This window comes from Pelodiscus sinensis, chromosome 12 (assembly GCF_052426305.1).
Source record: "Pelodiscus sinensis isolate ZL-2025 chromosome 12, ASM5242630v1, whole genome shotgun sequence".
Taxonomy (NCBI): domain Eukaryota; kingdom Metazoa; phylum Chordata; order Testudines; family Trionychidae; genus Pelodiscus; species Pelodiscus sinensis.
In genome coordinates, this window is record NC_143063.1 from 31,508,896 (window position 1) to 31,535,641 (window position 26,746).

At 42.9% G+C, this 26,746-nt stretch overlaps 2 protein-coding genes across 4 annotated transcripts in view; both read right to left on the reverse strand.

Moving 5' to 3' along the window:
* Positions 1–4,815, reverse strand: part of LOC102459884 (fatty acyl-CoA hydrolase precursor, medium chain-like) — a 29,728-nt gene extending 24,913 nt beyond the window's left edge. The window contains exon 1 of the mRNA XM_075940076.2: positions 4,555–4,815. Within this exon, the coding sequence (XP_075796191.2) occupies positions 4,555–4,627 (73 nt within the window). The 5' untranslated portion in view covers positions 4,628–4,815. The remainder of the gene's footprint in view (positions 1–4,554) is intronic.
* Positions 4,816–13,950: 9,135 nt separating this feature from the next.
* The window catches only part of LOC102456807 (fatty acyl-CoA hydrolase precursor, medium chain-like), a 36,067-nt gene continuing 23,271 nt past the window's right edge, over positions 13,951–26,746 (reverse strand). For all 3 annotated transcript variants that reach the window (XM_075940073.2, XM_014577223.4, XM_014577222.3), the window contains exons 3-14: positions 25,823–26,027; positions 24,138–24,276; positions 22,924–23,057; positions 21,669–21,822; positions 21,047–21,151; positions 19,439–19,546; positions 18,915–19,055; positions 17,394–17,474; positions 16,878–17,025; positions 15,914–16,060; positions 15,258–15,336; positions 13,951–14,207 (exon numbers count right to left, since the gene is read on the reverse strand). In XM_075940073.2, coding sequence (XP_075796188.2) covers positions 14,024–14,207; positions 15,258–15,336; positions 15,914–16,060; positions 16,878–17,025; positions 17,394–17,474; positions 18,915–19,055; positions 19,439–19,546; positions 21,047–21,151; positions 21,669–21,822; positions 22,924–23,057; positions 24,138–24,276; positions 25,823–26,027 — 1,625 coding nt within the window. In that variant the 3' untranslated portion in view covers positions 13,951–14,023. The remainder of the gene's footprint in view (positions 14,208–15,257; positions 15,337–15,913; positions 16,061–16,877; positions 17,026–17,393; positions 17,475–18,914; positions 19,056–19,438; positions 19,547–21,046; positions 21,152–21,668; positions 21,823–22,923; positions 23,058–24,137; positions 24,277–25,822; positions 26,028–26,746) is intronic.

Below are 26,746 nucleotides of genomic sequence, written 5' to 3' on the forward strand. Positions count from 1 at the left end.
TGTCTATATATTGCATTCATTTATTATCAGATTATATTGTACTTTACAGGCAACTTGTTGCATAACATTGAAGTTGGCATCATGCATTGTTATGTTGATTAATTGTTGGCTATGCATTCCCAAGGCAGGAATTGTGTTCAGTTCAAACTTTTCTCACCTTGAGTGGAAAAGTACAAGATCCAAAATGGGTTCCAGCATCAAGTGGCCTGACCACATGTCCACGAGGAGCAACGGTAGTTCGAACTAGGAAGCCTAGTTCGAACTACCTAGTTCGTGCCGCGTGTAGCCGCGCGGCACAGGGTTCGAACGAGCGGGGATTTAAAAATGGCGGCGCCCCGCTTATGCAAATGGAGCCCGGGAAATTCAAATCCCTGGCTTCATTTGCAATTGCGGTATGCCTACATTACCCCGCTTGTTCAAACTAGCGGGGTAGTGTAGACATACCCCTAGGGACCAACCACTATCCAGGCTTACAGGAAAAACAAGGCTGTTCACAGGCTGTTGGTTTGAGTATTGAGCCATTGTGTTTCTAAAGTATCATTAATGACCTTCATTGGGACATCTAGACTTATAACAGATTTAGACTTCATATTTCTAACTTTATATACAAGAATGATACGTGCATAGAAATAGAAATACACATTCAGCAGATTGTAACTTTAAAAATGGTATGTCAAATGATGCATCTTGCCTAAAGCCTCTTTGAGTTATGCATATTCATAAGCCAGAGTTATTGATTCGAGTCCCACGACTTGAACTTGAGTCCGACTTAAGTCACCTAGGTGACTCAACTTTAGACTCGACTCGGGTTCATTATTTGTGACTTGAGACTTGAGACTTGCTAATTTTGTTAAATCGACTTACTGAAAAAATTGTCCGAAAATGCCGATATTGATGGTTTGTATAAAAGTGACTTGACATTTTTTAAATTAAGACTTGAGTCTTGACTTGGGACTTGACTCGAAAGTGACTGTAGGGACTCGAGACTCGACTTGGACTTGACAATGAAGACTTGAAGACAACACTGTCATAAGCCAATTTTCATAAACCCCGGGCGGGGGGGGGGGACTTGGTAACAATGTTGATTGCCATGCTCTGCATTATTATTGTTTTAAAACAACAACAGTATTTCTTTAACTATCTTGACAAGGGGAGAAGAGCTGGCCCCCAACAAAAGCAATGTGGGAGCATCTACACTGCATCCTAAGCGCAAAATAAGCTACTCAATTTGAGTTATGCAAATGGCGTAGCTTATTTCAGCTTACTCTCAAAATACCTTATTTCATAATTTGGCGTTGTCTACACAGTGCCAAATTTCAAAATAAACCGCTATTCTGAGAAGTCCCTTAATCTTTGTGGAATGAGGTTTACAGGGACATCAGAATAGTGCCCCCGCTATATTTCAAAATAATGGGCTTGTTGCAAAATATACCGGAAGTATCACGAAATAGCGCTGCAGTGTAGACGTATCCTGGGAGTTTTGCCATTGACTTCAATTTAAAGATGGAAGCATGTCCAATATTAACATCTGACAGCCTTGGGCTATCCCTCATCCCAGTCGTTGCAGTGCTTCAATCAACTGTCGTCAGAGGGATGTAGTCTAGACAAACCCCAAGATAAGGATTTGATTATGTGTGTGGGGAAGGAGGAGAGCTGAAGATCCAGCCCACTCCAAGTGCACAGGGATTCATAAGACCATACAGAAAAGAGACAGAATTACCAGGCAGGTGAAAGGAGCTGGGAGCCTCCCTTCCATTTGTATGGGAACATTGCCGGCTGTTCCCATCAAGAAGCAAGGGGAAAGTGCTCAGTTTGTTCCATTCCTCACTGTAGCTGGGAAACGCAGGAGGCAGATGAACCTGGACCTGCTCCAGCCAGAGGACATGCACTTCTCCTAAGGATGTTCACTAGTGGTTCATCGACTACTCGACTAGTCGATTGGCACTTCTGCACTTCCTCTTTTCAAAGGGGGCAGCACCGCACAGCTGAGCCTGGGGTTAGCTGTGCAGCACTGTGCGCATGGAGCCTGGGGTCAGCTGGGGGAATGCCGTGTTGGAGCCCAGGATCAGCTGAAGTCCCCAGCCGAGCCCGGGCTCCATGCACTCAGCACTGCACAGCTGTTCCCAGGATCAGCGCCACACAGCTGAGCCAGGGATCAGCTGTGCGGCGCTGCCGCTTTCAAGTACTCCCGCTATCTGATAGAGGCAGCAAGGGGGGACGGGAATCGACTAGTCAACTAGTCTTTAACATTCCTAACTTCTCCCTTGTTTGTGCCCACTGGAGCTGCAGCAGCCATAAAGAGGCGCTTCTCACCTGTCCCCAAGCTGCTATGATGAGAGAGGGCTCCCAGGACAGCCAGCGTACACTGAACCCTTCATCCCCAGCACCACTATAGAGCAATGATTTAAATGAAGAAAAACAAAATTGAATTAAGGACCTGAGCAACGCTGGGTACATTTTCTAGTAGTTATATAATTCAGTTTTCAGAACGTCTACGTCTCCAGTGGCATGATTTTCTGAAAATGCTTTTAACGGAAAAGTTTTCTGTTAAAAGCATTTTCGGAAAAGCGCATCTAGATTGGCAGGATGCTTTTCCGCAAAAGCACTTTTTGCGGAAAAGCGTCTGTGGCCAATCTAGACACGGTTTTCCGCAAAAAAGCCCTGATCGCCTTTTTCGCAATCGGGGCTTTTTTGCAGAAAACAGTACTGTGCTGTCTACACTGGCCCTTTTGCGCAAAAGTCTTTCGGAAAAAGACTTTTGCCGGAACGGGAGCAGCATAGTATTTCCGGAAAAGCACCGACAATCTTACATGAGATCGTTAGTGCTTTTCCGGAAATTCAAGCGGCAGTGTAGACAGCTGGCAAATTTTTCTGCAAAAGCAGATGATTTTGCGGAAAAACTTGCCAGTCTAGACACAGCCAACATGTCTAAGAAATGAGGCTGCATTCTATTATTATTATTATTTATTAATTATACTACCCCAGCACCTGAACATGAGGCTTAAAAATGTAATCTGTAGAGCCAGTGTGTGTTATACACAATGTAGCAGAGAAAACATAGTTAGTGATTGCTAATATCAAAAGTGAATTAATCACCCAACCTGCTGTGGATGTCATGGTGTCTCACTACGCAAATCTTAAGAGTAAAAAATAGCCAAGGGAATATTTAAAGCCATCTGAAAAAAGTGGGGCAGAGGGCTGTCTATCATGATCTGGAAGCTGCCACTCTGGTAAAACAGTGCTTATAGTGCACCCATCAGCAATTGGGCTTCATTTTTTTTGAGCCTGTGACCGCTTGCAGTCTCTCCCAGTTTAAGCACTGGGCCATGGGAAAGAATTTGTAAAGTGTGGGGAAGTGGCAGCAAAAGGATGTGCAGGCAGTGCAGCTTAGTCCGGTCTGGTATCTTTTACCCTGAACTGAATCTAACCCAAGAGAATTCCCTTGGCCAGTGGTGTATTGCACTGACCATACAGAATTCTGCTTTTAGCTGTGCATATAGGACCAGATTCATTTCCAGAACAACTCCAGTAAGATTTTGCCCCAAGTACAACCAGTCCTGGAAATTTAGTCACAGCACCACTTACCCCATTTAGTATTAATAACATGGTTTCAGAGTGGTGTGCAAGGGAGTGGACTTTAACCATGCTTCATAACCTGGCAGCAGACCATGCTTGTAATACAGAGAGCCCCTGGTTGTGCTATTTATTATCTCTCCTGCCCTATGCATGCCAACAGCCTCTGGCACTAATGTGGGGGAAACTTTGAGCCCTCTGAAAAAGTGCCCTAAGTCTGATTCAGACCCAACTGAGCTCCAGGCTCCTTGGGAAGGAATGGAACTTGCTGCTTGGAAGGATCTGTGTAAATCTGTAGCTCTAAACAAGTAGTTTTATTGCTCATCAAGCAGTACTAGTTACTGAATATTAATACGTCTATACCTGTCCCACTAGGGCTATGTCTAGACTGCAAGCCTCTTTCGAAAGAGCGCGTCTAGACTGCATGCGGAATTTCGAAAAAGCAAGCCGCTTTTTCGAAAGAAAGCACCCAGTGAGTCTGGATGCTCTCTTTCTAAAAAGCCTGTTTGCTGTCAAGAACGCCTTCTTTCAAAAGAGCACTTTCGAAAGAAGGCGTTCTTCCTCGTGGAATTAGGTTTACCACCGTCGAAAGAAAAGCCGCATTCTTTCGATTTAATTTCGAAAGAACGCGGCTGCAGTCTAGACACAGGTGAAGTTTTTTCGAAAAAAGGCTACTTTTTTCGAAAAAAACCCTGAGTCTGGACACAGCCTAGGAGAGTGCCCTTCACAATTACGTGGGAGTAATGCAGACACTGTAAGAACTAAAGTTGCAACCATCAGGCACATATTTGAAGACAGGAAAATGAAAAGCAGGTAAGAATCACAATAGACCAACCCTCATATTTCTGCCAAACAAATTGTGAGTGTCCAACTCTTATGTTAAAATCACACACCTGTGCCGTGCTGTTTCCAATTCACTGCACTGCACATTGTTTTGTTTCCCCAGGAAAGGCAATAGTGTAAAATATTTTAAAATCTTACCATTAGCTGTTAGGGTTGTGAAACAAGCGGCAATAATCAGGGATAGCAGCAAAGTATTTTCACCAGTAGACATATTGCAGGTGTACCAGTAGCCAGCGGTCCAGTTCACTGTTTTAAACAGTCAGTAAAGTGCAAAGTTACATCTGTCAATTTCAGATCTGCACTGTTTGCTGTTTAAAAGACACTGAAGTCACTAACCAGTAGCACTTCGGCACGGTCCTGAAATAATGGTTTCACCTTCTTTGACAGTCAAAAAAAACTCTTGCTCTTACTGTAAACTCAAACATTACAACACAATGATCTATAAGAAGGCGTGACATTCTGTAGACTGTCTGGATCTTTTAACCCTGTGCAGGGTTAAAGCAGCCAGATGAGCTGGCTGTTTTGCTCAAAAATTGGCAACAGTTTTCCAACGGAGCAGTTTTCCCCTGGAAAATGCTGATTCAACTAAATCAAAACATTTTGCAGGGGCATTTGATGTAATTGAAATTTTCAATGGGAAATTATTTTGAAATCTTTTATTTTATTGTTTAAAAGCATAGTCAATGATTCATTATTAAGAATGTTTATGAGACTAACTAACCAAATGTAGCCAATATTTTTGTCTAGAGACCAACCAGTACAATTAGAAAAGGAGAGATATGTACCCTCATACAGGAAGAACGTTTTATGTTGTAGTATGTTCACCCTGCAGAAGGTGTGCTTGCACACATCACTGATATTTGTGTCACAAGCAGGAATGTAAAATTCCATTTGTAACCCCTCTGCTGGGTAGGGCCGGCAGCAACCAGGGCCGGGTTCAATATCTAGGGGGTCCATCTCACACAGAACAGGCTCGAGCCCCCACCCAATAGCCTGGAAAATTCACACCGTTGGGCAATGCTTCCCCACTTGCAAGCACAGAGGCTGAGTGTAGAAGGAAACTTTTAATGAAAGAGAGAGAGAGAGGGAAGTCACATGGAAAATTAACAGAGTTCAACCTCTCCCCCCTCCCCCCCCAACAAGTGACTGTCCTAGCTCAAAAAGGATTGAGAATTGCTTTTTTGCCTCTCAGGCTTGCTAGTCCAACAAGAATAGTAATAGAAATGTAGCCATGTTAGTCTAGTTTAGCTGAAACAAAAAACAGGACGGCTGTGTCTACATTGGCATGATTTTCGCAAAAGCGGCCACTTTTGTGCAAAAACTTGCTGCCTGTCTACACTGGCGGGGAGTTCTTGCACAAGTACACTGACGTTTTAATGTGTGAAATCAGGGCTTCTTGCACAAGAACTATGATGCTCCCGCTCTGGAATAAGCCCTCTTGTGCAACTGTTCTTGTGCAAGAGGCCAGTGTAGACAGGCAACATGAATTTCTTGCACAAGAAAGCCCAATGGTTAAAATGGCACGTCTTTTACGCAAAGGCACATGCCAGTGTAGACGGTCTCTTGCGCAAATACTCTAACGCAAAAACTCTTGCGTTAAAGGGTATTTTCACAAAATCTTGCCAATGTAGATGTAGCCGACTAACAAGATGGTTTATTAGGTGATGAGCTTTCATGGGCCAGACCCATTTCCTCAGATGAAATTGTGGAAGAAAATTGGCATGACTTTGGTATATATGGTTGTGACAATTTTCTTCCACTATTTGATCTGAGGAAGTGGGTCTGGCCCACGAAAGCTCATCACCTAATAAACCATCTTGTTAGTCTTTAAAGTGCTACATCGTCCTGTATTTTGTTTTAGTCCAGCAAGGTCAGGGTTCCATTCACTTACCCAAACTTTCCCCGTACCCCACTTCAAACGCCCCACTTACAGCTCTATCCAGTCAGTGCAGAGCCTGACACATCAGCCTGATGACTCCACTCCTTGAGCCTGAGGCTACATCACCTTTGGGCTGCTCTTGTGATCCACTTGCTCTGCCTGCCACCGTTCCCACCAGTCACCCACCAGCCACTCAGCTGGCTGCCTGCCACCGCTCCTACTAGCCACTTGCTCCACTGGCTGCAAAGAGTTTAGCTCCAGGCCAAGCCAGTGATTTCAACTCTTTAGCCACCATCTAGGCTGGAAAAAGATTCCAGCTCCCAGTGGACTAGCAAAAAGACTCCCGCTAGAGTCTGCTTTATGTCTATCCTTAAAACAAGGGGGAAAGAGGCAGGTTGAACCAGTCTTATAGCTCACACCGGGCAGGCATAAGCAGGCTGGATTAAGCCTTTTCCTCCCCAGCTCTGTACTCTAAACTCTGGAAGGGGGAGGCTTGTTCGTTTGAGACCCCTTACAATGATGGTGTCTCTCCTGCAAGCACTGGTGTCATATTTTACAGTTCCCACATTTAGGGGTAGCATGATTTGTGACCCCCCACAATAGCCCAAATTAGTTACAATACATCACATTCCATTCTAACAACCGATCCTCCACCAGCCCTGGCTGAATTGGATTTACATAACCACACCTCAAATTCCATCCCCTTCCTGGCATGAGCTGTATTTACATATCAACAGTTAACAGTTAATTATCTTGCACAGCTAAACAATAGAGTGAGCACCCCCACCCCCAGGGCAGCTCTCTCCTTTTCGCTGGCTGATAGCAAGCAGTAGTTTAGCCACATTTAATTGGTTAACCGCAGCCGGAGCAGCCTCTGCCTGTGCCCCCCTCCCTGCCCTCCCCAGGCCTGCCACGGGAGCTGCAACATGCTCAGTCTCTCATGGACAGGGGCTGCTCTGGATATCTGTGGTGGGCCCATGGGGCTGGAGCAGTGCCCTGCCCAGGGTGGGTGGGGAGCTGTTTCAGGCTCCGCTGGTTAACCGGAACCAGTAAGTATAACCCATTAAGAGTGATGCTTACTGGTTAATCAGTTAACCGGTTAACCTTTCACATCCCTGATCACAAGGGAGAAAACACTTTACATCGTCTAAGAATGATTGAATACTGTTTCCATTTCTGGTTGCCCCATCTCACAAAGGATATAATAGAATCGGAAAAAGTTCAGAGAAAGACTGTAAAGATGATTAAGGGTACGGGACAATTTTCATACTAAGACAGACTACAAAGATTAAAGTTTTTCAACTTAGAAAAGAGATGACTAAAGGGGAAGGATGGAATATGATAAAGGTCTATAATATTACAATGTGAAAAAATGAATATAGAAGTGTCATTTATCTTTTCACACAATACAAAAATCAAGAGTCAACCAATGAAATTAACAAATAGCAGGCTTAATTCAAACAAAAGAAAGTACTTTTTTAACCAATGCACAATTAACTCAGAGAACTCATTGCCATGGGAAATTGTGTTCGCCAAAAGTATAACTGGGTTCAAAAGTGATAGAAATGTAGCCGTGTTAGTCTGGGGTAGCTGAAGCAAAATGCAGGACAATGTAGCACTTTAAAGACTAACAAGATGGTTTATTAGATGATGAGCTTTCTTGGACCAGACCCACTTCCTCAGATCAAATAGTGGAAGAAAATAGTCACAACCATATATACCAAAGGATACAATTAAAAAAATGAACATATATGAAAAGGACAAATCACATTTCAGAACAGGAGAGGGATGCGGGGGGGGGGGGGGGGAAGGAAGGAAGGAAGTGTCTGTGAATTGATGATATTATGCAGGACAATGTAGCACTTTAAAGACTAACAAGATGGTTTATGCTATTGTAGTAAAAACTAAGTGTGCTTCTTCCCCCTTCCATTGCTTAAGCTTGAAACAGCATGTAAGGAGGAGAAGGATTTGTAGTAAAAGAGGAACTAGCTGTTCAGATCCATTTCTCAAAGACTAGACTGCACGTACTACATGAGTCAGGGAAATTTGCTAATTGCTTAAGTAAGCTATACTGGTGGTCGTTACTGAGTGGAATAAAGTTGAAGTATGCTAACCAATAATGCTGCAACACGAAGCTAAGCTAACAAATCAAGACATACCACGTTAGATAAGGAAGTCAAAGAAAGTTATAAAAAGATGCTTAGCCAACGCCCGGGGTCGGCTTTGCTTTGAGCATTGAGTTCCTTAGCCGAACCTTACTTGCAAGTAAATAAACTTGAGTTGGACCCAGCCTGAAAGTGTGACTCTCTTCTTGGGGCAAATCAGACTAGCCTCCAAGGGGACAATACCAGCAATTTATGCAACAATATCACCACTAAAATCATCAATTCACAGACACTTACCTTCCTTCCTCCCCCCCCCCCCCGCATCCCACTCTTGTTCTGAAATGTGATTTGTCCTTTTCATATGTGTTCATTTTTTTAATTGTATCCTTTGGTATATATGATTGTGACTATTTTCTTCCACTATTTGATCTGAGGAAGTGGGTCTGGTCCACGAAAGCTCATCATCTAATAAACCATCTTGTTAGTCTTTAAAGTGCTACATTGTCCTGCATTTTGGGTTCAAAAGAGAACTGGATAAATTCACGGAGGACAGGTCCATCTATGAATATTGGCCAAGATGGTCAGGCAGGCTCCTTTACACGTAGGAGTAAAGAGGGCAACTGCCCCAGGGCCCGGTGATTCAAAGGGATCCAGGGCTCCTAGCCACTGCTATGTGGCAGCTGGAGCCCCGAGCCCTTTAAATCATCACCAAAGAACTGCACAGTGTGCTCTGGATGGCACTGCGGGGACGGACATATGGTTCAGGAAGCACTGAGGGCTGGTTGCTCCAGCCCCACCCCTTCACCTGAGGCCCCGCCCCCTCTGGGAGTGTAGCCCTGCCCCCCCCTCCAACCTTGCCCAGGGGCCTGGCAAGACTGTTGGCTGGTCTGTGGTCAAGGGTACAATCCCAAACACATGACTACCAGAAGCAAGGAGTGGAAGACAGAGGTGGATCACTCCATGGTTGTCTTGTTCCCAGGAGTGGCTTAAGGTGAGCTGCTGGCAGCTGGTGCCCAAGGCGGAATGTGCAGTTGGCGCCCCCGCCTCCATAGCCCTCAATGGCGTGATGTCATCATTGGGTGCCCCATTGAATGCGGCGCCCTTGGCGACTGCCGAGGTTGCCTGCATCCATGGGCTGCCCCTGCTTGTTCCATACAGTCCCCACAAAGTGCTCCCTGGGCCATGTGGGCTTCCTGATCCAGCATGGCAACTCTTACGATCTTATGCTCCAAGAGCCAGTCCACCAGGCTGTACCAGTTCCTTTTTTCTTACATGACCCAACTATTCCCTGATGCTTCTTTAAAGGCAACTGGGGCAACAAAGGGAGGCACAGATGCCTAGAATGGTTGAGGGGGAGGGGATTAGAGAAGGGCTCTCCGGGCAGTGAACAGCTGTACAGCTAGAGTAAGGGAAAGAGCCTTTCTTCTCCCCAAAGTCCCCAGCGTCTTCTGCCTGCACCCTCTTGCACAGCCACAGATTGCTGTGTCTGGTGTTTTACCCTGTTCAGGCTCTGGAATGAGAGGAGACCAGCAAAACCAGGTAGGAAAGATGGGGCAGGTGGTGCAGAAAGCCCCTTACAGATGGCCATAGCTCTCTTTGGCTATGTCTACACTGGCGGGTTATTGCGCAGGAACGGCTGTTCTTCCGGAAAGTGTCCACACTGCCTGCCCGCTGTTGCGCAAGAAGATTTACAGTACGGTGTGGTAAGAGAGGGCTTCTTGCGCAAGAGCTACGCTCTTTTTTAACAGGGGTAAGCCCTCTTGCGCAGGAGCTCTTGTGCAAGAGGGCAGTGGGGATGATCAGCAGGGATTTCTTGCGCAAGAAAGCCCTATGGCTAAAAAGGCCATCATAGCTTTCTTGGGCAAGAGAGCATCCACACTGCCATGGATGCTCTTGCACAAAAGCACAGCTCGCACATGGCAGTGTGGACATTTTCCTGCACAAGATGTTCTTGCGCAAGAAGCCGCCAGTGTAGACATAGCCTTTGAGTGGGTATAACATGCAGTCAGAAAGCAAGACATTTCCATTTTTTCTTTTCGCTCATAACAAATAAAAGAGCCATAACTTTCAGCCATTCTAGCTGGCTGTGTTTAGGGGGGATGTGCATGTGGGGGAAGGTCACATTCCTATTTGTTGAAATTCCCACTCACCCGTTGCAGTGTTCTGTGATCTCACTAGAACTGGGGCGCATGGGGCCAGCTAACTGATGGCAAAGTACTGTTTTTCTCCTGAAATATTTAGTATTTTCAAAGCTAGCATTGGTTTCTAAATATATACAGATATACATTTCACATCAATAGCTGGCTGAATGAGAGCAATATTGGGCAAATGGCTTGAAAATTTGCAACACTGATGGAAAAGTATTACACAAGCAGCTTCGGTGAGATATCATCTGTGGAAGTTTGTTTTCTTTTGGGTTATCAGACTGATGCAATGGGAGTAAAGGACCCTTAACTTTAGGGTTGGGCTTTGAGTAAATATTCAACATATTTTAGACCATTGCAGTCCAATAAGCATATCATTAGAGCAATACCCAGGGTAGTGGGGAGAAGAAAGCAACATGGCAATTTCCTTTGCGTTAGTGCTGGGAGCACATTCCATCAACTAAGAGTTGCTTTTAGCTTCTTTAGTAGTTTTCAGTAGCTCACAATCAGGGTACAATAATCCCATATCGAAAACTCTCTTAAGAGCCGTGGAAGTAACAATTGTTTCTGGCTTCGATTGTGTATTCCAGGATAAACTTTCCCCCTCACTAATTCTTGTGGCAGTGTTTCAACAAGCCTTAGCTCCAAAGATTTTGTAGTGTTTTGTCAACAGATAATTTGCTATTTCCCAAGAAGGGCTTTCTGTAAATTATTTGACTTCATGCACCTGTGTTTATTTAGGTGGGTTGTTTCTTTCAGGACACAGAGAAGTAGCTTCAGGTATTTTGAGAAGTTGGCAAACTGCTCTGAGCACCTTTTGCTTTTCCCTGCATGGAGTGGACTGATCCACTGAGTTTCTTCCAGAGGTACATTTACCAGTTTCAGGGCCCAATTTTCAAATGTGTGCCCCGAGTTTATGGCTTCCATCAATATTTAGCTTCAACTGCTGGTTTAGAAGCCAAAGACCATCAGTTCAGCAAGGCACTTCATCACATGTATAAATTTAAACATGGAACTAGTCCTATGGCTTATGTACATGTTCATGTCTGTGCTGAACTGTGCCCTTAATCCACTGTTGATCAGGCTCATTTCGATTGCTGATTCATGTATTTTCCCAAATGGTCTTACCAATGGTTAATACACACATTTTTAGACTGGAAAAACATTGCAGATTTATTTTTATTTTTGCATAATAGCTCAATTATAGCAGATTTGTATGGTTATGTACACTCTTGCCTTGAAAGTTTTATTCCTCATACTATTGGAGAGGATTGTTCTTGACTTTGACAGTAGGTAAAATTAAAATTTATATATATAAACAAAGGGGTGATGATGCCCTTTTCTACTACAGCTGGATACATGCTATTCTGGCAAACAGACTAAATTAAGACAGCACCTTGAATAGCAGCAATAAGTCTAGTTGCTATTCAAAGCTATGGTGTCACATGGAAAATATGTAGAAGCTGGATATACTTTATGCTGCTAGAAACTTTATTTACATTCACTAATCTAACAACCCATAAACAAAATAAATAATTCTTCTTTCATTTACATGCCTTAAGTTCTGGAAGTGTATTAGATTTTAAGTAATGTGCTTTTCTATTTTTGTTGGGATTGCATGCAGCTAACTACTGTTATCAACTAGTACACTGAGGTCCCAGCAGAGACAAAAGCCACACTGTGTTAGGCCTAAAGATTGAGTTTATACAGCAACTGTTCTCTTTTGCTTTTGAAAAGCATCTCGAAGGTCCCCACCCAGGGTGCTACAGAGTAAAGCTGCTCTCACACCGATCTGCACAGGTGTGTAACAAAGTGTTCCAGCTCAGTTTTACAGAGGTGAATAAGGGCATTTCATGGTATCAATCTCTGCATTCCCATTTCAACAAGCAAAAAAGGGGCAGGAAGTGAAGAAGAGAGGTGTGGATTCCCTCCTCCCCCCCCCCCACATACCCTGTGCATTGGATCCAAGAGCATGATCAGTGTATACAGGGGAGTAGTCTGCTGTATCTTAATGCATGGAGCAGACTGTGCAGGCCCTGTGGGTCAGATGCAGCCTAAGAAAACTTTGCTGCATTCCAGCTTTGTGCAGCTGCTAGCACAAAAGAGCAAATTGGTGGAATGACTCAGCAGAAACAACCTGCAGCCAAGTGGGTATTTGCTCTGACCACATGCCTGTCATGTGATACATTGAACAATAGGAAACAATAGGAAATGAAATAAAATACCCCAAAGGTGGAGGTACAACCATTTCCCATAAGCACCCTGTGTACAGTGCTTCCCGGGGCACTTGTGCAAAGGAAGACACTAAACAGAAATCAAGTCCTCTTTACTGGGGACCCTGCATCCTGTCACACAGTTCACTTCTGAGCACCTCTGATGAGTTATTTTTCCAGGCAATTAATTCAGTGTCAAAAATCCACGTTCATGCCTGCTTTAACCTATCTGGAAGATCTCCCTGCCAGAGCCAGCAATGAACCCTGAAGCTTAAAGTGCAGCAGGGGAGGTTTAGATTGGACATTAGGAAAAAATTCCTAACTGTCAGGATGGTCAAATATTGGAATAAATTGCCAAGGGAGGTGGTGGAATCTCCCTCTCTGGAGATATTTAAGAACAGGTTAGATAGACGTCTGTCAGGGATGGTGTAGACGGAGCTTGGTCCTGCCTTGAGGGCGGGGGGCTGGACTCGATGACCTCTTGAGGTCCCTTCCAGTCCTATGATTCTAAGCTGGGGGAAAGGTATTACAACCTTCATGCAAGCTGATCCCTTTCACCAGACACCTGAAACCAGGGCTGAAAGTAAAATTAATTTCTCCCTAGTACAGGGGAGAAGGGCACACCAGCTTAGGGGAGCCACATGACCTCGTTAAGTAACCCTCCATTCCACCCCCAACCCATGGCCCCCACGCTCTTCCCTTTTCCTCCCCTCTCCATGTTACATGGCAAAGCGGAGGATGTGCTGGACGTTTTGCTCCTTTCCCCGGTGCCCCTCCCAGTGGAAAAAGGAGCAAAACCCCCACCTTCTATGCTTTCACAAGCTGTCTCCCCACCAGCTCCATACAGCGGCAGCCTGGCTGGGGGACATGGCTGGGCATTCTGCTCCTTTCCCCTTCTGGGAGGGGCAGCAGCACACAGGAAAAGGAGTAGAAAGCTGACAGCTCCTCTGGCTGTGGTACCACTCCCAGCTCCCCTCTTAGCCCTATTCTGAGAGGCAGCTTCCTGGAGGGGCTGTGAATGGTACAGTGTCTTTCCAGTGCACCAAACCAGCTATAAATAGCACAGCATACTGGAGCGCACTGGTCATTTTCCTACCATTACACCACACTTGCCCATAATGGCTTACTTTTACCTCTGCATGAAGCCATATAAGTGTCTAGACAAGACTCCACAATTTGTTTAGTGTCTCACATTTAAAGTAAAACAATTGTATCTGGTTTTATTTTGTAATACAGTCACACATTTTCCCTTCTACACATTATGAATCATAATTCTGCATGCTCTTTCTTTTCCTTCATTATCTTGATTTTTTCAGGCAGGGTCTTTGTCCAGAACTCCACTCTGTTCCCTTTCAGTTTCTTTGCTTTCTTCTGTTGTAGGTTCAACTGCAGGTATTGCTCATTCGTGTCATACACTGGCCATTCCACCAAACCTTCGCCATTAGGATTTCTGCACACAATGGAATGAAGAGGTGATGCAAAAGACTGGGAATGAGATAGTCCATAACTCCTGAGTCCTCAATTATAATCCAGCCTAGCTTGTAAAGCCACTTCCTTTAGACAACTGTTCATTATATCATGTGAAATAAGCTAATAGGCTCAGATTAGTTTTTCATATAAAGATTTCCACAGCACAGAAGTCTGCTTTTTCATTTTTGCTGGGACTGGATGCATCTATCACCATTATTGAAGGAGTGCTATTGCAGCAGCTATTTCCTACACTGATGTAGGAAAATCCACCTCTCTGAGAGGCAGTAGTTAGGTCAAGGGAAGAATTCTTCCAAAAAGCTGGCTGTGTCTACTGTGGAGGTTGAATTGACATAAATATGCCTATAACAGGAGTGCTGCAGGGCCCTTTAGCCCCTGCCAGATTGTGAAAGTCCCTCAAAAACCCTGGATTCAGTAACCACCAGTGCTGTTTATTTATAGGTTGTTCTCCCATCCCCTTTCACCATACAGGTTGGCCCTTTTACCGCAGGCAGGCAGGAGGGAAGAGCTACCTTTCCCCTCCCCCATCACCAGCTTCCTTCCCCAGAGGCTTTTATACAGCCCCAGTCTAATTGGGCAGCAGCTGTCTCCTTAGTTAAGGCCAGGCATTCTCACCAGCTCCAATTCACCTCGTTTAAATTGGAGCTTGATTAACACAGGGCTGGCTCACAAGTTTCGATTTAGTGCCCTGTCAAAATATCACGCAGGGAACTAAATTTTTCACAGACCTGGAGGTAGCTAGGTGAACCTCAGTCTGAGATGTAGATGAGGCCTTGGGTTCCATTCCCACACTCAAAACGTTCCCAAGTCACAATTCTGACACATTTTTGTGAGGCTCTGGGTAGCAGCTTGCACAGTCATTACCCATGCTCTTCCTGTTCTGTGATTACGCAAAGGACTTAAAGCCTCTAGGGCTGTCCAGGAAACTCCTGTGCCAACATTACAGTTGCTTAATTAGCTGTTGATTCAAATAAAACAAATTCTCTGTTTAAAAAGAAGTAATGAATCTCACCCATTTCGAGCAAAGTTAGCCCAGTATTTCATTATTATCCTGCTGAGATGTTTCTCTTCTTCTGTAGCATCTCTGGAAGCTGGAAATATCAAGAGAGATGATTTTTTTTTGCATAGTGAAAACAGGGTCCAGGTGTGGATTCAGAGCTGCTTTGCACCAGACTTTTGACTCTTGATATTTAATAGGCTGTCAATCAAATGACTAATTTCAGGATGGGAATGGGTGTGTGGGAAGTGGGTACGAGAGCATGGGAACGTACATGCCTATAGCCTCCAAAAAGGATTAAGTTAACTTATATTTGTGGATAAAAAAGAAGTCTAGAGATAAATCCATGTTGTCAGGTGAGGACTGGGAAAAATAGTATCACAGACAAAAACTACCCATTACTCTCCCATGCAAAATAGCCATCTTCATTTTGGGGACTCAGAGAATAACTCATGATGGGAGGAGAGAGAGAAGAAAATACACTATTTTAATTTTATAGTTAGAATTTTGCAAAGCTGATTTAAATATGGCCAAATTCTGTCATCTTGTACACCCACCTGTGCTACTCTGCTGATTTTAGCAGATACTTGTCAGCTCACGACACCAAAGGGAACAACATGTGGCTAACCTGCTAGTAACACTAGAACAGTAAATATACATAAATCCCTTACCAAGCATTGACATGTCATCAGTAAGAAATGCCCCTCCAAAGACAAAAATAAGTTCATCTCCATGATCTGCTTTTACAAAATCTGGTTTGAAACTTGCTAAACTTGGACGATGTTGGAATTCGTAAAAGTAGACAGGAGCTCCTGAGTCTAATAGAAAACACAATTAAAATAAAATACAAACCGCACTATAAATACATGAAACTACCAAGCCTATTCAGTGCTGCATGGGGAATTCAAGTTTTCCTTTAAAAAAAATAAATCTACTACAGCAAATTAAGTTTTGCAGTTCAAAGCTAAAATAATTCTAGCCATGTAATTGGAGACTGGAACCAGTTGTTTCTGACCTGAATTTCAGATGTAACATGATCTTCAAACATAAAATGAAGGTAAAGCATTTTCAATCCCCTAAATTTGCCATGGAACCAGCTTTCAGACGAGATCAGCTGAATCTAGAATCGGATCACCTTTAAGAGATGCTGCAAACTCCTGGAAAAGCTTTTCTACCATAGCAAAATTGACAACATCAAAATCCCACTGACACAACTGCCCCTCACCACCCCAAAAAGTAGCTGAAACAAAATCAAACAAAACCAACCACATACTCCAAATACTAAGCTGATAGGGTTTTTTACACTGCCACCTAACATAGATAAATTGTTATATGTTAATGAGAAGGATTCCAGGACTTCAGGAGTCAAAATGAAAGTGTATGCATAATAAGAACATACATGCCTCCCCCCTGTTCATTATTCATCCACCAAGATTAGGAAGAGCACATTAAAAAGTGACCCAATAATCTTCAATAATGAATACACTTGATAATGCTTGGCCAAAGAGCAGACACAACATTGAAGTCAGATCATGTTTACATTATGGGTGCCACCCGTAGACAAGTGACAATTGAGTTCTGGCAGGTTTGAACTGGTGTGACTTTTTATTTAACAAATATTAACTAGAAACTCACTTCTGTGATAATTAGATGTTTTTATAGCTGGAACAAAAAAGATTGCATCTCCCATCAAATCCAGAAATTGGTCCCGCAGAGCAACAGGGTCATCTGTGTCTCCCAGATATTCATCTGTTATCAGAGACACAACTTCAGCTGGCACAGACTGGAAGGAAAGAAGAGAAGGAGAAATCAATAAAAAACCATGAAAAAGAAAGTGTCAGTCCCTAGAATCCCATATCTACAATTTGCTTGTAAATATAACAGGGTATTTTTTTTTAAAAAGTCAGAACCTGATAGCCCAGTAATAAATGTAGCTTTTGATACCACCACCTATTTGTGCCCACCTTTGTGTTATGTACATAAGTAGGTGCCCAAGTGTGAAAAACGCATCTATGCCCTTCGGTATCTGTGGGATTTTTTTAAAAATTGTGTGATAACCCCCTCCTGCCCAAAATCCTACCCCAAAGCCTAAAAGTTTCACTATGTCTAAAAAGAAAAAAAGAGACATGAGAAAATCTGCAGGCCTCTTACCAGCAGCTGGTTCATCTTTTGTAATAATGAGAGGATGGTTTCTTTATGCATGCCCTCCTTTAAGCCAGGTGTGTTGGATGACTACACAGAAACATATTAAACGCATTAGAGATCAGATGAGATTTGATGATGAAGTTTATGTATAAATAGCCCTGAGTGCCTTAGCAGCTGCACAGATTTAGAGAGAAAACCGTCCTCCCCCCACCACACACAAAAAAGACTATGTATCACAATAACTGCCAATCTAGATCAAACTCAAGGTCCATCCACTACAGTATTAGATCTCCAACAGTGGTCAAGCCCATGTAACACAGAGGGAGGTGAAAGCACCACAGAGCTGTGGGTAATCTGCTGATCTCCTTTAACATCAGTCTCATCTGATCGCTAATAGTTAAACACTGAGTTAAGACCTGAAGCATGAGATTACATAACCCTTCTAAAATTACAACAACAACTCTGGATACTCTTGTTATCATGTGCGTGTCCAATCCCTATTGAATCTTGCTAGCATCTAGTTAAGGTTAGAAAAGTTGATACAAAATATAGAATAAGTAAAGATTTTGCCAAGATTTTAGGGGAAGATAAATCTAGCTATATATCCCTAAAGCTCTGATAAGGTAAATCAAATTCAAGCTATGGGATTTTCCTTTTACAAGAGACTCTCAGATCCGAGAAATTGGAATCTTATGAAGTGGAAAGTGTGACGCTGTAAATCTGCCCTTGGAGTTGAATTGCAAAGCAAAAAAAGCTGGTTTTTCTTTGTCACTACATCTTTGTGGCATAGGGATGCCTCAAGAGCTGTATTTATTAACAAAGACAGTGGTTTCCACTTGCTTGTTTAAATATTTGATTTTCAGTCTACATTTTCAAGAGTGACTAGTGATCTGGAGTGACTTCACTTATTTTTGAATGTCCAGTCTGAGACCGTATAAAGGTGCCTTATGCCAGAGAGTGATGCTCAGAGCTTTCTAAAAAAAGCCACCTGGGCATCCAAAATCACTAGTCAATTTTGAAAATTTAGGCCATCAGATCTTCATTTCCCCTCTCTTTGCTGGAGAATCATGGCAAAATACATCTATAGTGACACCAGATATTACTATAACCTGAGCTGCAGAAAGAAAGTGGGAGAAGCCAGGTGAGGAATGTTGATCATTAGATTAATTTCCAGTCCTCTCTGATTCTTAGACTTAACTTTCCTCTACTCCAGCCTCAAGCTCAGACATGGTCTACATTTGTAATGGCTGTGATCCATCAGAATGAAAGGCCCTTGGTGACAATATAGCGTATGCTATGTATTTATCTTCCCCTAAAATCTTGGCAAAATCTTTACTTATTCTATATGTGCAGGAGTAGCTCGGGGAAGAGAATGGGGTAGACCTAGGTTAGACTACAATGGGTGACCAAACTTTGTTTTTAATAGGAGAGGAAGCTATGTCCAGGTATAAAAGGGTTTGAGAACTGTGCCACTAATAGGCAGTTAATGCAAAGACTGCTGTAGAAGAGCCAATAGAAGTAACTTACGTAAGGAAGTATCCAGCCATATTCATGGTTATTTATTCCTATTATATATGGGACAGCACTGAACTCTTTCCTAGCCATTAACTCTTCAGGGTTCTTCTGAATAAATACCCCATCAATAACTGCTGGGATGACTGTGATTTGCTGGAAGAGGAACAAAAGAACACATTTTTAGAGCCTTGTGTAGATACAAAATGTGTATGTAACTCTGATCCACTACCTGCAAAAATGGTTCATGGCTATCTGCAGATTTAAAGCGGATAGCTGCAGATTTGCAGGGCTCTATCCATTTTGAGTTGTTATACCTACTTACTGGTTTCCCTGCAGACAATATTGCAGTTTCAACTGAGACCAGACTAAGAAATCACACAAATATTATTAGCAGTTATACAAAAAGGAAAAAAAAAAAAAAAAAAAAAAGATTCTGGGCCCAGTTCAACCCAGAGGAACCGCTACTGGTGTCTCAGTGCTATTAAAGCGGTGTGCACTGTGGCTGCATTGGACATCTCACAGTCAGCCTCTCCCACCTGTTGCTGTTGGGAGTTCAAAATAATTTCTTCTTCTGTTTTTTTCCTTAGGCAATGAACCATGGCAGCCGAACTGGAGGCGTCACAGCTGGATATGTTAGCAACCATCTGCAATTGATATAAAAAATTACAACTTTTAAAATCTTTTAGGTTCTAGGGAGTTATGGCTCAACAGTAAAAACAATAAAGAGTTACAAGGAATAGAATGTGGAATTATGCAGCTAACATAGCACACACATTCTCAAGTCAACCGTTATTGTGAACCAGTTCTCCACAATAACATGCACCTGAACCAGGGGTGGGCAAAAGGGTCTCCAGGGGCTGGATCCAGCCTGCCAAGTGGATTGATCCAGCTCACGGAGGCCCTGACAGTCCCCCACCCTAGGCCAGTCAGGGCTTGGGAGAGGGGGAGCGCGCAAAGTCTCCTCCTACCCTGCAAGGGGCACGGTGCTTCTAAGTCCCACATGCTCTTTGCAGGACAGGGGCAGGGCAGGAAGAGACTTTGCACTCTTCCCCCGCCTCCAGGCTCTGATTGGCCAGGGGTGGAGGGGAGCATGTGAAGTCTCCTCCCACCGTCAGGGGCACTAGCACCTAGAGGAAACCGCCAGGCGGCACGGGCAAAGACTTCACGTACTCCCCCATTCTCAGTCTAATCAGGGTCTGTGGGTGGGAAGCATGGAAGTGTCCTGGCCTTGCCCCTTCTACCTGAGGTCCCACCCCTTTCGGGGCAGCCTGGGGCCACTTCAAATATTTCTGAAGTGGCCCCCAGTCAAAAATTATTGCCCATCCCAACCTGAAGACCTACAGTGGGATTTGTTGAAACTGCTCATTGTTAGCCTAACTGACTTTAGTGGGAGTAGATTTAGTCCTATGCTGGATGCTTTAAAAAAAAAAAAAAATCTCACCCATAGCATAGAATACTAACAGAATGTGCTTATAAATCAGCTTGGTAGATCTGGAATCTAAACAGGAGACCAAATGATAAGTGTAAAAAGGACATTTATTTACCTCACAAAAAAATTAACAAAGCCAAGGCCACTCTAGTTGCACATAACTGATCATCTTGTTTGATCATTGTCGGGTTTTCAGTATAAAGCATTATTTATCTCTTTCTGAACTTCTCGGCTGCTACTGGTATATGTAACATTCATTTTAAATATTCTTAAAATATTTTAGATTACTATTTCATTGGCATAATCAATCTCTAAAATCTTCCATTCCATTGAAAGAATGGAATTCCATTGGAATTGAATGGAAAATTCCATTGCAACAAACTTACTTTCCCCATTGTGAGCCCTCTCTGAGCACATATGAAAACAAAAGTATGAAGTAAAAGGAAGATATATACAAAGTTTTAGGTCAAGAACTGAATCTCAGTGGAAAGGAGGAAAGTGGGGCAGATGACCATTTTCACTTAGGAAAAACAGTATCTGATCTCTGTGGACGAGGTTGCAATATACATGCTCCATAAAGAAGCTCCAGAGAACCTAGCTGCAAAAAAAAAGTTAACTCCTCCGGGATGAGACAAATTGCTGAGAGAGTGGATGGATGTTCAATTTAACTGTGCTGCTCCATTAACATAGCCAGTAAGAATGGATATAACAGAACCTTAGCAATTGCTTCAGGATGTGAAGTGAACATGGCAGAAAGAAGTGCAACTCCGCTCTCAGAGATGGCTTTGTGGAACAAGCCTTTGGCCAATGGAGATAGTACCTGGAAGACATGGAAAAAAGTAGGGCTCAAACACTATAGTCAGTTTATAGTAGAGATGGACCCAAGCTTCTAATTTCAGATGGAGATGCAAACTCTCTCAGAGTTTGGTGTGGTTGTTCCTATTTTGGGGGCTGGTTCAGTTGCCAGATTTAATGCAATGTAGGAACAAGACGTTGTTATTCCCAATTTCAAGTAAAATTATGGGATTATGTGTGGGGGGGGGGGGAGGGTTGAAAGCCACATCTGTATCCTTATAGCGTTTGAGGGGAAGGGTAGCCTTGTGACTAAAGGTAAGTCAAGAGACAGGAATTCTATTTCTGCCTCTGTCACTGGCCTGATATGTCCCTCAACCACCCTGAGACTCAGTTACACCATCTGTAAAATGGGAATAATAATCCCCAAATTCTCAGCGGCATGATGAGACTAAATCAATCAGTGTTTGTAACACACACTGAAACCCATGAATGGAAAGCAGCACAGAAATGCAAAGCATTATATTAGTCACTATAAAACCTACAAGGGCAGAAACACTGATTCCTCCTGCAGACTCTCCAAATATAGTGACAGATCCTGGATCTCCTCCAAAATGTTCAATATTCTCCTGAATCCACTGGAGAGCTGCTACTTGATCCAAAAAGCCCCAGTTTCCACGAGCATGTTCATCACCAGTACTGAAAGCAAGGGGATACTGAGTAAGACCCAACAGACTTTATTTTGTTATTAAGTTTATGGTTTTATCACTAGATAACAAAAATAACCACTTATGTGCATTGTTTAGAATAACTAATGTCCTTAGAAGATATATATTTCTAAGAACCTACCTCTACAAATACCAACAGAGAATGAGCCAAATTCAACCCTGGGGTAACGTCACCTTTCGTTAGTGGAGATTATGGTATGAATTTGGCTCAGTTTAATAAAGTATGTAAACTTTCCCCCATTCGCGGTCTGACTTTTGGCTATGGGCTTCTATGGATTTCTGGGTGATGAAAAAAGAACAACAAGAGAGTCAATCTTCATCCCGAAATGCAAATCTTGTAAGGGTTTTTGGCAGGTCTATACTTGGAATGCTGCAGCTATGCATCTGTGCCCCTGTAGCAGTAAAGGGCTGGTGCACCTAGACTGACAGGAGAGAGTTCACCTGTATTTAAGCCACCTTCCCGAAATGTAGCAGTAGCCATCAACATAGTGGTGTCTACACAGGGTAGTTAAGATTAGCGTAACTATGTTAACTCTGGGGTGTTCTGCTGACATAGGTTTGTAGACTGGATCTTAGTGCAGTCATTCAAGGGACTCTCTAGAGGTCAGGAACATAGGCTATGCTTTCAGTGTACACTATAGAGTCGCTGGCTATCAACACCACGCAGTGTCAAAGCACAAGTTGTCTCCAGGATCCTGAAGTGGCTTCAGCAAAAATAATTACATTTGCTTAGGGTTTAAAACCTTCAAACTAATGAAAATAGTACCAATTCTACCTTGTGCAATAAGCCAGTCAAGTGAAGAATCTCTCTATCTAGTGGGATCCCATGACTAAGTGAAGGTACTTGAAAGAATGAAACAATAGGGTAAGCATACTCTTGTGTATCATAGCAGCTGTGTGTTTTAGGACTTCATGGAGGGTCTTTTGAAGAAATGGGCATGTAAAATAGTTCTTTTGGAGGAATGCAGGAGAATAGAGTTCCTACAGTTGATAATTAATAGTTTATATCATTAAAATATTTCACAGGTTATATTTTTTATTTTAAGCTGGATGTGATGATACAAAAACTCACCTGAAGAATCCAAGGATACCTAATCTATACTGTATGGTTACCACCACCAAATTCTCATAAGTAGATAATGCTGATGCATCATACATTGAAGCTCCACCCGTCAATAAAGCTCCTCCATGGATCCACACCATAACCTGAAAAGAACAAATCTTGTTACAGTCTGTCTAACTGTGACATCTCTGATCTCATATGTGAAAAAGCAAATCAGTATATTGTAGATTGAAGTTCTAATGCAGACACACAAGCTGAAGACCAGACATCAGCTAGTGCTTATGTAAACACAGACTATCCTGGCCACTAAAATCCATCCATGGCTAGGGATGGGGGGCTCTCATATAGATTCCCTTTTTGGACATAGGCAAATCATTTAACCTCTTCTGCCTTATCTGTAACATGGGAATAATGACAAATAGCCAGATAATCCCCACATTGCTCCTAGGAGCAGCGGGGCCAACAGCCACCACAGGCCCTCGGGCAAGGTGTGCGGGGGGAGGGAGGGGGGAACGGGGGACGGCCAGGCTCCACACCCCCAGAAGAGGCAAGCCTGTGGTGGAAGGGGTAGAGCCGGGGGCCACCAGCCCTCAGTGCCACCCGGACCACGGTGCTTCCCCCCCGCCAGCCCTCAGAGCTGCATGGAGCGGCACTCCGGTGGTGATTCAAAGGGGCCCGCAGTTCCTGCTGCCACTGGTACTACTGCAGCAGTGATGGCAGCTGGAGTGTTGGGCCCCTTTGAATCACCACTGGAATGTTGGGCCACCCTCCATTGGCGAGCCAGCCTAGGAGTTAACTGCTGTTTGTAAAGTGCTATGTAAGTGATATGGCAGGATTCAGATACGCTTCTGGAAGACATTAAGAAGAGACCTGTAATAATTTACATATAAGCCTCAACTATGTCTTTCCAACAAAAACACAGTGCCCTCCCCAACTTTTCAGCTATGAAGGATGTGTAAAAAGCCTGAAGGAGTAGATCTAGGAGAAGGATCTCTCTCCCCTCCTCTGGAGACCTGCCAGAAAAAATTACTTTCAGAACATGTTTATTAAAAACTACTTTTAGCTTTAATTTTGGCTTCAGTGAGCACTTCTAGTACTACAAAATTAAAGGGATTCAGACATTGCCTTGGTAGTTGTCCAGGACTATTGGAGGAGATCACTGAGCCCTTGTAATAATTGCCCATGGTTTGGAAACATTACATTTGTACTGTAGCATTACTTACAGGTAACTTGGATTTCTCATCAGAATGGGCAGGGGTATAAATATTCAAGTACAAACAGTCTTCAGAAATTGAGAAGTTAAATTGTTTAGCTGGAAAAATGTCTTCAAATTGTTCCAGCATTGCCCGGTCTTGTAAGCACCTTAAAGAACAGAAAGGAGAAGAACAATCTTTACTGTTACAGTGACAAAATTATCATCAATTTCACTGGAACGTGCTACATTTAATATATTTTTAAAAACCATTAAAAAAATTCTAATAGTGATTCTTTTTACGTAAAGCCAAATTTTTAAATTTACAGGTTGCAAGTTCTTTCTTCCCATTTTATAGTCTTAACTTGCTAAAGTGGATGTTTTGTATTGGTTTTGTTGATTAGTTTGCTGATTAGCAGAATTTTAATTTTTTACATGGAGATTTTTTTCTACTAAGAAGTTTTGTGGTGAGAGCCCAATTCAGCAAACATGTGCTTAACTTCACTGCTGCAGTAGTCTCACTGAAACCATCTTTATGCACTATTTATGATCATATAGTTAGGGTACGTCTACACTGCATGGCTATTTCGGGATACTGGAGGCATCCTGAAATAGCTACCCCCGGGTCTACACAGGCCGTCCATTATTTCGAGATATTATTCAAAATAACAGGCGTGCTATTTCAGCATCCCGGTAACGCTTGTTCCACGAGGGTTAAGGGATGTCTCGAAATAGCATGTTATTTCGAAATGTGGCGCTGTGTAGATGCGCCAAATTTCAAAATAAGCTATTTTGAAATAGATTTGAAATAAGAAACACAATTTTCGTAGTACAAATTGCGTATCTTATTTTGAGTTTAGGGTGCGTATAGACACACCCTTAATGTCTGTAGGGTAAGAGCATTAAAAAGCTCACCTCTATTAAAAATCAAACACGGGGCTTCATTAACATCCTTACTGTGATAATACCACAAACACAACCCAAAACTGACAGCAAATAGCACGTGCTACATTTTCAACCTGCACTACTTTCCAATGTACTGAACTGCCACAAGTCAAGAAGGATGAAATGCTTCAACCAGGCTATACTCCTCCATTACAGTTTGCACTCTGAAGTCAAAAGGGTATTTGCTCCTTTATGCCTAAAATGGGAATTTGCGTGTATATAAAAAAGTACACAATAACTTGGTTTATGTAGAACTTGGGTTATGTAGAACTTGGAAAGTCTATGCAACTTATCATTGATTAACTTTTTAAAATCGCTTCACAGCCCTAGTGTAGCAGCTTCTATCCAAGAATCTCAAGCAGAAACTCATCAATTTCTGCTAAGTTTCTCTGTCAGAATTTGAGTGTGGAGGACTTCTATGAAGTAGTCTATCTGATCTTCAGTCACATTCAATAGGATTATCATATCTGTAATGATGTATATCATTAAGACCTGCGTATCTTAGAAAGCTAAGAGCCCCAGCAGTGTTGTTTCAGGGGTTTAGTGTAAGAATCGTTCAAATGGACTTTGATAATAACATAGTATTAAACCTGCACTAGTCTGTGTGGCTAGATTTAACTTCAGGGCAGTTTCTCTTTATTGTGACAGCACACTCATTGGGCTGAAATCCTCCCATAGGATAAACATCTTTACCCAACAAATAAATGCAGCTTATTTTGGCCAATAATTTTACTTTTTATAAATGTAAATTTGGAGCACGAGGGTTCTTACATTGGTGGAAAAGAAGTTGCATCTCGGATGCTGATCCATGCTTCAGCTGGTTGTGGTGGGGAAAATCTCAGAGCTCCCACGGGCGGTTTTGCAAAAGGAATTCCAAGAAACACATTTGTAAGTCTGTTGGTTCCCTTGACAGTGACTTGCTTTCCTTGCAGTCGCCCATATTTGGTAACCACTTCTGGTTGTTCGCTTTGCTGGCCTGTGTAACAGAAGATAAACTAAATAATCAAATAAGTGAATGGCCTGATTCAAAGCCCTGGTGGCTTAATGGGCTTTTTTCTGTTGATTTAATGGGCTTTGGATCAGGTCCTAATAGCTAAACACTGGCATCCATTAAATTTGTTTTTCTCCCCTTTTCTTCTAAACTTTCTGTTGTTTTCATTAGCCACAGTAAGTGTAGCTATTAACACTGAATTCTTCCAATGCTGTATACAGTCCCCCTAATTATTTCAGATACCCCCCCCCCATCATTAGCTTTCGCGGTGGGTAGGAAAAAAGAGCACCGAAGGCCACAATACTGCAGTCAGATTCAGAGATGGGCACCAATCAAACCCCCAAATCCATCAAACACCCATCAAACTTTGGAGTGTTGAACTCTGGATCCAATGAGAACTTTGTGACTTGAGTCTAGTGTACATGAAAGCAAGGTGTAAAGTTAACTAAAGAGATTGCAAATGTTATCCTATCAATCATTATACGCAGACCTGCCCCTGAGCAAGCTAGCACACTGACAAAGTTCAATATCTTATCTAATCTAGTAAGTTTCCCCTTTGTCTTTGAAAGCTCCCCTTTGTCTTTGAAAGCTCTAGCAACATTTAAGGAAGAACAGCAAAAATATTTCATGGCTATTCTCGGTACTAGCCACACTATCCCCAGACTGTCAGTAAAGAAAGGTGCATTATTCTCTGTGAAAAGAAC